This window comes from Benincasa hispida, chromosome 11 (genome assembly GCF_009727055.1).
Source record: "Benincasa hispida cultivar B227 chromosome 11, ASM972705v1, whole genome shotgun sequence".
Classification (NCBI taxonomy): Eukaryota; Viridiplantae; Streptophyta; class Magnoliopsida; order Cucurbitales; family Cucurbitaceae; genus Benincasa; species Benincasa hispida.
The window spans coordinates 35643714-35655456 of NC_052359.1; the positions used below are offsets into that span (position 1 = coordinate 35643714).

Here is an 11743-nt window from a genome sequence, read left to right on the forward strand (position 1 = left end):
ACCGATCGTCTACCCTCAAATTGTTTACTCAGCAATTTTTTACCCTCATCGTGTAGTGTCCAGCCCACTGATCGCCTACCCACCAATTGCTTACCCAACAATCGTTCACCTACCGATCGTTTACCCACCAATCGTTTACCCTCATCGTGTAGTATCCAGCCCACCGACCGTCTACCCACCAATAGTTTACCCAGAGATCGTTTACCCAGCGGTCATTTACCCATCACCTGCTTACCCACCGATCATTTACCCACCGATCGTGTACCTACTGATCATTTACAAACCAGTTGTTTACCCACCGATCGTTTACCCTCCGATCGTTTACCTCTAGACTCACCATCGCCTACTGCCCAACCCACCCATCATTTACCTTTGTCGTCCACTGCCCAGTCTTCACCCAATACTGTTCCACACCTTGTACCCGTATCTACTCATCCAATGATTACCCGAGGAAAGGCAGACATTTTCAAACCCAAAATCCTGTCCTCTCAAACCCACAAAGAATGGTCCCTAACCGAACCTACACGAGTCACTGATGCGCTCAAAACCATGCAGTGGAAAAAAGCAATGAGTGATGAATTTCAATCACTGATGAAAAATTAGACCTGGAATTTAGTTCCTCCATCACCATCGATGAACATTGTTGGGAATAAATGGGTATTCAAAATCAAACGGAGTCCCAATGGCTCCATTCTATGCTACAAGGCACACCTCATAGCAAAAGACTTCCATCAAATCCCGGGCATTGATTTCTTCGAGACATTTCCTCCAATGGTAAAGGCATCCACCATCCGGATCATCATTAGTTTTACTATATCCAATGGGTGGCAACTGAGACAGTTAGATTTCAATTACACCTTTCTTAATGGGGTTCTCGATGAAGAAGTTTACATGTGCCAACCGCAAGGGTTTTTTCATCCTCAACTACCAAATCATGTCTGCCGCTTACACAAGGCCATATATGGCCTCAAACAAGCACCAAGGGCCTGGAACAACACACTGAAGACAACACTATGTAGCTGGGGCTTTCAGAATGCTAAGTCTGATACATCTCTCTTCATATATCGGAGCACTTCTACCTTGATACTCTTACTGGTATATGTTGATGATGTAATTATTACCGGCACTGATCTACAGATAATCAACAAGCTTCTAACAGCCTTGGACTCCAAGTTTGCTCTAAAGGATCTTGGCCAACTCCATTACTTCCTTGGAGTCCAACTGCACAATGTCGCAAATGGAGTTATACTGAATCAGGAAAAGTATGTCGAGGACCTACTACACTGCTTTGACATTGAAGATCTAAAACCGACACCCTCTCCGAGTGTTCTAAACAAGCAACTCTCCATCTTCAATGGCACTTCTCTTGACAATCCCTATATCTATCAGAGCATGATTGGCGCCCTACAGTACTTAACCACAACGAGACCTAACATTACATATGCAGTTAATCATCTAAGTTAGTACTTAAAGCAATCTACATACATTCACTGGCAAGCGGTGAAGAAAATACTAAGATATGTGAGTGGCACTCGACACTTTGGCCTCTACATTCAATAAGGGTCCAACCTATCTATTTCGGCCTTCTTCGATGTCGATTGGGTAGCCAATATAAAAGATTGAAAATCAGTTGCTGCTTATTGCATCTTTCTTGGTGGTAGCCTTGTCTCCTGGTCCTCCAAGAAACAATCTGTTGTAGCTCGGTCCAGCACGGAGTCTGAATATAGAGTGCTTGCTCATGTCTTTGCAGAAATCATCTAGGTGCAACAACTACTGTCTAAGATTGGTGTCAAAAAGAAGTTGGCTCTAGTCCTGTGGTGTGACAACCTCAACACAGGTGCTCTAGGCATAAATCCAGTGTTTCATGCATAGACCAAGCACATTGAGATCAAAATTCACTTCGTTCGTGATCAAGACCTCAGTGGTCAGCTTAATGTTCGTTATGTTCCATCCTCCGACCAAATCCTGACTACCTCACCAAGACCTTAACACACTCACAGTTCTTCCACCTTCGATCCAAACTCGGTGTAGTAGAACTACCCTCTCGTTTGATGGGGGATGTTAAGAATGCTAACACAGCCAGCCACGTCACCAAAAGAAAATCTACTCAGCAGCTTCGTCAGCAATGCAAGACTTCATAAAATTACAATCTTACCTTTTTACCAAAAGAATAGGTTGGTTACAACAATTGTCTAACCATTTTTTTTTGTTGAATTATTCTTGCATTCCCAAATTAGGGATTTCATGTTGTATAAATATCACACCTATGTACATTTCAAAATACAAGAGAAATATAGGAAGGAAAGGTTGGCACAACATTATCGTCCACTACAGTACATGTTAAGACTATCGTTTACCTCTTAAGTGTTATCGTCTACCTCGGTAACGTTATCGTCTACCTCCTTAACACTATCATGTACCTCAGTGGCGTTATCATCTACCTTCTCAATACTATCGTGTACCCCAATGATGTTATCGTCTACCTCCTCAATACTATCGTCTAGTGACGTTATCGTTTACCTCCTTAGCACTATCATGTACCTCGGTGACGTTATCATCTACCTTCTCAATACTATCATCTACCGTCTCTTCGTATACCTCTTCAAACAACTACGAGCACTTCGACTTCCCACATGAGTCTGTTTTCCCCTTCAACTTTCAAATCTCAACTTTCACGATTCATGCATTCTGTAGATCTATCGAAGAAGACCCGTCGAAGAAGTACCCAAGCACCGGTAGTAGATCTTCACGATTCCCACGCCTCTCCTCTTCTAAACCCGTCGGCAGTTTGCTTCCGCCATCAGTCGAAGAAGCACAAAATCGCAGATCTATCACCGTTAAGATGTGGGAGGTCGATGTTATCTCGATTGTTAGTCGTGAGGTGAATTTTCCACAATCTCTCTCTTCTCCAACCTATCCCTCTCTCTCTCTCCTCTATGCAAAATCTTTTAGTTTTTTGCCGCCAGTGCAATCCTGTTTTAGACCAAGGAAATCGACAATATAATAAGGAGCGCAACATCGAACATGGTGGAGGGATCTTCATTGAAGTTGAAGGAGTTTCTGCATCTGTCAAGTTCTCACAGGCTCTAATGTCTATTGGCACCATTAAAGATTTCTACGAGGTTTGTCTTCTTCTTTGTGCGCTTCCTTCTTAGATCTATCTTGTTGAAGTCTTCTGTATGTCCCTCTCTATTGAAATAATTCATGTTCTGATATGCTTCCGAGCTCCGTTTTAGGCTTACGGATTTTAGGGTTTTTGGTTTGAAAAAAATTAAAAAACCATGAGATATGGGGCTAGCGATTGAATATGAAGATTCTACGGCTCTTTTACCGTTTGGATAGGAAATATTGATGTCCCTTCTTTAGTGATTGTGTAAGTCTTTGCAGCTTAAGTGTTTTGGTTTTGTGTTTATTCTGATTATGCAAATTTTTTAAGTTAAAGAAGGAAAATCATATTTATTGGGATTTCTTATGATTTTATTTTGATTTTTCCTTTAATTTTTGGCTAATCATGGTGATAGCTTGTAGAAATACAAGCTATTGTAGCCTCTTACTTAGAATTATGAGGGCTAACACGTAGAATAATTCATGTGAAAAGTGAGATTGCGTCAATCAGCACAAAAATCCTCACTAACCCTATACCATGCGTTATTCCAGGTCAAAGTGTCCATTTTTGCAGATATTATAGGAATTGATCGCATGCGTCGGTCCCAGACCGCCGCAAGGTTGACCGCATGAGTTGATTGTCATAAATATTAGCTTGCCGCATGGAATGTTGCGTCCACAAAGTGATAATCGTGATAGAAGTCTGCTCGTGAGGTAGATGGAATGTGTTGACAGCTCAGGAGAAATAAGCTCGAATACATACCTTGGGAGTATCAACAAGATAAGATGATGTTGACAGTGCCCATACCACAACAAAGGTAGCAGTGAGGCAGAACGCAATCATGAACGATGTCGGCGTTTAAGCTCTATAAATAACACCTTCGACCTTCACTTCAAAGCATCCAAGCTTCTGCCTTAGGGCGGATCCTTGTGATCACAAATGAGAGCATGAGAGAAATTTTCTTTGATGATTCTTCACCTCCACAACCCCTTCCGAGTGACGATCGGAGTTACGTTGGAGATAGAGCTTGAGAGAGACTTCTCCTTCATCCATCCATGGCACCACCAACAGCCTTGACGGATTTCGGATGAAAAACAAGAGATTGTTTTCATCTAGCCTTCCACCTCCCCTCTTATCTCTATATTGTATTACATTTTAGTTTAAGACATTAATACATTTTGTAATCAATGCATCTTTTAGTTCCTTCAGCTCCATCTTCTTCATCTTCTTCTCCCTTGTCATCGTTTACATTTGTCGTTTAGTTATCAAAGGTTCACATACTCAATCGTGTAGCCTAGAGATAGGACGCATGTAGCAACCCACCAAGAGGTGTGCATTGTGTGAGTATAGTGATAATCTTCTTCGCTTGGTGTGAGGCGGTAGCAATGCTCGTTTATGAGTCGTCGCAATGCTTGTCTATGAGCTGATTAGCCGCAACTAACCGCATGAGAGGGTGAGTAGTGGAATACACTAAAGCAAAGTTTGCATTGTTCCTAGAGATAGGCACGATCTTATGCTCGAGCAACCATGCATTATAGAGATATAAGCATGCGGCTAGCCATCAAGAGGTGCACGATGCGTTAGTGTGGTGATCTAGGATTACTCGGGCGACCTAACATAATGAACATTATTATGCGTTAACGACTGCTGCATCTCTACCAATTCTCTTAGTTAAACTTCCATTGCTCAATCTATTTAGTTAGGAGTAGGAGTAACGCATAATTCTTTACTTTTATCTTTTTACTTTTATTCATTTCCTCAAATGCATTACTTCACAAACATTGAGTTACAAGTCTCTATGTTCGACCTCGGATCATCATGAGAAACTTGCCAATTTAATATGTTAATGTGTTTGTTTGTTTGGCTTAGCCTTTAGATAAAGTGTTCCATCCATTTTTGTTTAGTTTCTTAACTTTGTTTTTGAAGTCTGTAGGGAATAAATTATGCAAAAACTTTAAAATTTGCCTCCAATCATCGGATTATGTGACTATATCTTTTATAATTTGATCAATATTAAACGACATTGAACTAAAAATTAATTTGATCTGCTAACTCTTTGTGGGATTTTATTGCATATTCAAGTTTTGTGCCTCCGCTGGTATGTTACTCTATCAATTTCAATTCCACTTACTTCATGGAAGAACCCAAATGTGATTCACAGGTATAGGTAACTAACTAATAAAGACTAAATCAAATCATTTGCCTAGAACAACAGTTGGTATGCAGTCATGACTTTTATGTATATATTTTTTTTTCGCTTAATGCCTGTGCATTTGCCTAGAACAACAACAATTTTTGTTGTTTAGAATTTTGAAAAGGAGATTATTGATATATTTGATGTGGATTAAACTTGAATATTTTGATGTGGATTAGTGTTGAAATTTTAGTTTGAGTTGAGCTTCACATTTACGGATGTATGGGTCAACTTGTAGCCATATTCGATGTTATGATTTCAAAGGAATGATTTAGTTTTAAGCTTAAATGTGATTTTTTATTTGTATTTCGTATTAGGTTTATGAATCATGTTGCCATTTGCTTTTTCCTTAAGTTTTTAGGACTTTGCAGGTTGTGGTGCTTAACTTTAGTAATTTTAAATTATTTCAATCTATATGTTGTGATTTTTTGCATGTTATTTCAATATATGTAGGTGCTAAATGCAACAAGTTCAAGGTGAGCTACATTATTCATGTGGAGGTGGAAGCATAGTGAGCAAGAGTTGGCTATGACTACTTCATCTGAATTGATAGTTGTAAGTTTCGAAATTATTCAATATGAGGACGGGGTGAGGTTGATTGTATGGAAATGTGTTCATATGAGGGGTCTTCTATGTAACTTACAAATTAGCTAGATTGTTGATGTATGGACTTTGTTATGAATTTTGTAAACATTTTATGTTGTAAGTATATATATAACGACAATTATGTTCAAGGATATATATGCACTTTTGTTAGCCAAGTTGGTGGAAACTTTCGAATGATTGAACAAGTTTAAAGAGTTAAATATATGTGTTGTTTGTAATTTCTATATCATTGTTGGACTTCAAAACATGAAATTATACGGTAATTTCTAATAGTACAATTTAAAAAAAAAAAAAAAAAAAAAGCTTGACAAGCAAAACATGTCAAGTATTCCTTAAGTTGCCAGTTTGTGGGTGTCAAGAAGAAATTATATTTGACAAGTAAAAATTGTCAAGTAATGAAAAATTTGATCCATAATAAATGTCAATAATTTAGATACTTGACACTTAAAATAAGTCAAGAGATCTCATATACTTGACAGTATAAAGTAAATTACAATTTGACGCTTTTAAACAGTAATTTTTTTTCTTCTTATTCTTGACACAGAATTACTTGACGTTTTTAAAAACGTCAAGTAACGCTGATACTTCACTGCAAAAAAACATCAAGTAATACAATTTTTGTAGTAGTAGAGGACAATTTTTATTAGTATCTTACCAAGATTTTCATGTTTAGTTGAATTTCTTATTCAAAATTCAAAAACAAAAATAATTTTTTAAAAATAAAAATTGAATTCTTAGTCAAATTCTTAAAAAAAAAAAAAAAAAATTCTTAAAAACAATTTTCTTTTAGTTTTCAAAATTTGGCTTGGTTTTTGAAAAAAAAAATGTAGAGCAAAGCAACAAGTTTAGAGGTGGAGAGTATATAGACTTAATTTTTAAAAACAAAAAATAAAAAATCAAATCGTTGTCAAATGGGTTCTTAAACATTTGATTTTTTTGTTTTTTTAAAAAAAGTGAAATGTTAATGTGTAAGACATTTATTTATTAATATAGAATTTAGATTAGTTACACCATTCAAATTTATATTATAGACATGATTTTTTTTTTTTAATTGTTCGATAACAAACAAGCTTAAAAAATTATAAATATATTTATTAAATAAGTAAAGGAATGTTTAGACTTAATAATATGTTTAGGTTAGCTCGATTCAAGGCAAACCAATACAATATTTATTTAATTGAACCCAACTCAACATGTTGATTGGATTTTTTTAACACCTACAAATAAGTTAGGTTTAAATCCTATTTTGTTCTTTGAATTTTATGAATCTTGTTCTATTTTGGTCATTGAACTCTAAAAAACATATATTTTAATCTCTAAATATTTTAAAAAATGTTTATATTTTGGTTTCTGTTGTTAAAATTTGATTAACTTTTTAAGGAAAGAAACTATTTAAAGATAAAATTACATCTAACATGCGTTGAGCAAAATGAAAGTGAAGTAAAATGTTAACAACTAATATTCCCAAATAGTGATTTGAACCCAAAATGTCATTTGAGATCTCCTATAGAAAATCATTTTACCACTTAATTCAAATTCAAAACACTCGAATTTTTAGCGTGACTAACTTATTTGATAGTTTTTAGTCATTCAAAAATACAAGTAATTTTACCATTTTGTTTAAGAGTTGACAAAATTTTGATAACAGGGATTAGAGTAAGCAGTTTTGAAAAGTGTAGTGACTAGAATAAACACTTTTAAAAGTGTCGCGACGAAAATAGAGTAGGATCAAAGTTTAGGGATCAAAATAGAATTTAAACCAATAAGTTGTATAATTACATGAAGAAAAATATTTTAAAAAATAAAAATGATATCCTCAAATAAAATTAAAACGGAACTAGAAACCAATTAGGAAAGGGAATATATTTATAGAATGAATCGTAAATTTGGAAATAATTTCTAAGTTTGATTTAATTCCAGTTTCCATATGACATTTCCTATTTCCTAATATCATCTGTTTCTACATTTCTTTTATATAAATCCTCATTGGGTGTTTCCATATTTCTCATACTCAAATAACTGTGAGAAACCCAGAGACGTACAAAAAACAACGCTCTCCTTTTTTCCTCTCTTTTTACTGTAAATTTTCCCGAGAAACAAACAGAAATTTCTATTGACGATGGCTTGCTTCTTCTCCGGAAAGATCATGTCCAGTCTCGTTCCTCATGGATCTTTTCACGCTCTCTTCAGGTATTTATATATAAACACATATAATACAAAATATTTCTTGTAACGTTTACAAATTTAGATTTAATTTTAAAAGTATAAAATGAAAAGAGTTTAGTCCTATTTGAGAACTATTTTATTTATCAAATGAGATAGTAATTTCTTAAGAATCTATTCATGCTTTCGAAATTTTAGTTAGAGTAACGAGATTAAGATGAAATTATCGTGAAGATCAAAAATTAAAAACCAAATGAAACTTTTAATTTTTATATTTTGTTATTAATTTCCGTTCGTATTTTCAAACACGTTTTGTTTTTAGAATTTGATTAGACATCGAGAAATTGGAGAAACTACTGGGGCCGTTTTTTATTGGACAATGGGATAAACGTTGGGAAGAAAATTAAATTTTATTACTTTAGGTAAACAGTTTCAAAATCCCCATATTTTTATATATGAAGTAAATGAAACCAAATGTTTATGAACTAATAAAAGTAAAGCAGTATTTTAACGTGGTGTGCTTGGACAGGCGTGGATATACGGCGGAAGCAATGGCGGCGTCACAAAGAGTGGCGTCTACCTCGGCGGCGGAAGGAATTCCGGCACGAAGTAACGGAATGATGAAGAAAGAAGAATCTGAAACAAGTACGGAGAAGGCGGCATGGGTCCCAGATCCGGTCACTGGCTACTACCGGCCGGAGAACTACGCCGATGTGATCGACGCCGTGGATCTTCGTGCTAAGCTATTGAAGCCGAGAAGAAATATAATTAATTGAAAAAAAAAAAGAAATTAGAAAAACAAAGTTTCGATGCGCCATTGATGAAGAGAGCCCTAGCTTGAGATTTGATTTACTGAATTTTGTTAAAGGATTAAATTATTAATATCCTTTTCAACCCATCATAATAGTAATAGTAACAAACGATTATAATCTCTTTAAAAAAACAGTATAATTAAATTTTAAAATAATATTAAAAAGTTCCAACTTTTTATATATAAAATAGTAATATATAAAGAATGGGCTAACAAGATAAATAACAAATATAAATGTTTCATTTGAAAAATAGTAAAAAGCTTTTAAAATTGTGAACATGGTAAAATTGTATTAAATAATTAAACATACTCATAACAAATTGCCAAAATTATTCTCACTTACAAATAAATATCTAATGTTCATAAGTTGAAGTTGAAAAGTTGCAAAAACGTTAAAAAAAAAAATCAAATACATTGCAACTTAATAATTACCATGGTAACAAATGCAACTTTCCAAACTTCCAATTGACACCTACCTAATATGGATCTTGACATTTCGAATTCTACTGAAATTTATTGAGTTTTTTAAAATGACTAATTAAGGTTGACTATTATACTGTTTCCTCTTAAATTTAAAATTTGCAAATTTCAAATCTTGTATCAACTTGAAAGATTCAAATTTCATACTAAATAAATTTAAATTGATTATCATCTTAATTATATCAATTTCCAATAAAGATAGGAACGAAACTTGGAATCTTGTTATATCGTCCAATTTCTCAAAAAGATACAAACTAATTTCGTCGGCCCAATGAACACCCTTGTAAATTCAGTGAATAAATATGTTGAGATCCAACTTTAACTTTTAATTGAATTTGGATCTGACTTGAATTGGACTTGGGGTCGATTTTTGGACTTTCAACAGGCTAACTTAAGGCTCACCTTCTAAGAAGGGCTCCTTTGCTAATTTTCATTAATATACATTTTTGTGATTGTGGTTGTTTAATGTCAACTATATTTTAGTTTAATTAATTTTAGACTTTAATATATAAATTTAGATATTAGTTCATTTTGATCTTCATATTTTTGGAAGGGTAATACTTATTGGAAAACTCTACAATCAAATAGTGAATAAAAAGATAAGAATTCTAAAGCCAAATAACTAAACACCAAAATATTCAATCAGAAATCAAAGGTTTGGTGATTTTTGGGTTGAGGCACGTTGATGCTATCTTTAAAGAAGGCGTACCCTACTTGCACTGAGTAATTCAGCACTCCACTCCTAAGATGAAACACCCTTCAAGATTGCGTATTTTATGTGTTTGTCACAAAACTGTATCTTTCTACGAAAGAAAAATGATGATTAAAAAGCCCTAACCAATTCTATGTAACGTTAAAGACTCCTTAAAGTTTTTAAAATAAAATATAATTACATAATTAGGATAAAATTAACATAAAATAATATATGAAAATCAATTAAATTATCTAATAATCCTTCGTGTAATTTATGATTTTCAAAATATATCAAATTCTTCTTTGAAAAGAAACAACAAGATGTGAGCATTTTTACTATGCAATAGGTGTAGGTACCTTCCGGGTTTAAATATCCACTTAGTGAAAATAAATATCCATTTAAGGTGCCATAGTGAACATAGTCTTGAACTAGGTCCTTTAAATCAAGCTTCCACTTACCTCACACATAATGCAAGTTAATTTGGAAGTTCTGGTCTGTTTTGCGCTTTAGACGGTCGTGCACACATATCCCGTTTTCACGAGTGTTTTAAAGGAGTAGCCCAACTCCCTATTGCAACGATCTCATTACAACACCCATATAGGTCAAACCTCCAAGCGTTGTTTGTGACCAACACCCATGCATGCCTTGGTTTAATCTAATGCTTAACTCTTCTTGATCATCATATTATAAGCACTACCACCTTAGGAATGGGACAAAAAATATTTTATTTGTTAGTGCTCTCATAGTCACACTCCAATTTCGTTGTTACCCATTGAACTTCTGTCATAGGATCTCCAATCTTTGAGGTTAGGTGTCCTTTGTGGTAACTATATTATGGATTTTAGTCCTATTCCTCTTGATGATTCAGAAATTTGCTTGCGCACTGGCCTTTTGTAAATGAATCCACTAGGTTCTCTTTAGACCTGATAGAATCAATAGAGATCACACCATGATCAATATAATAACATTACGTCTAATTATGATATGCCTACTTTTCCCATTATATATTTTATTACCAGCCCTAGCTAAAGTAGCTTGATTATCATAGTGTAAAGGCACAACAGGATTAGAAGTTAAGAAAATAAGAATATCAACAATTAGACATCTTAACGCCTGCCACTCCACTAAAGACCAATAGCTGTACTCTTCACACTACAAATATATTTCTGTGTCCATTAGATATAACTAATTGACGGTGCGTTTGTTAGGGTTGGTGTCCTAAATCTCTTTTGTATTTTCGTAGTTTGTAAAATCTGTAAACAAATTATTATCTATTAAATAATTATCATTTTATGTGCATGTACTCAATCCAATAAACTAAGATCTTAAGTTATTTTATGTAATTTAAACATGTATGTAGAGACATACAGGTGGATCATGCTTAAATGATAACTCGAATGGTCTGTAGTAGATGGATAAAGTTGGGTACCTTATCCTGGTGATGCTACGGATATGATCTGCTTCGTCATTGTTACAAGTGCTGTAAAGTGCTACAAATAATTCGATCCTAATCATTCATGTGTAGACATGTGAACATGGGTATCCTATACAAATAATTTCTATCTGACCGAACCACAAAATGAATACTCTCTCTTTATAACACTATTGTTAGAAGAGACTTATATTTCACCAGGATAACCGTAGGTGACTTGACCTGAATCCTAAGTGACTTGTGAACTCTTGCCTATG

At 34.5% G+C, this 11743-nt stretch overlaps 1 protein-coding gene across 1 annotated transcript; it reads left to right on the top strand.

Annotated features, from left to right (window-relative positions):
* The first annotated feature begins 8025 nt into the window (after nucleotides 1–8025).
* On the top strand, nucleotides 8026–8845 carry LOC120090237 (protein SENESCENCE-ASSOCIATED GENE 21, mitochondrial-like). Its single transcript, XM_039047793.1, has 2 exons — nucleotides 8026–8096; nucleotides 8599–8845. Exons 1-2 carry the CDS (start codon nucleotides 8026–8028, stop codon nucleotides 8843–8845), a joined length of 318 nt encoding a protein of 105 aa, XP_038903721.1.
* Nucleotides 8846–11743: the final 2898 nt, after the last annotated feature.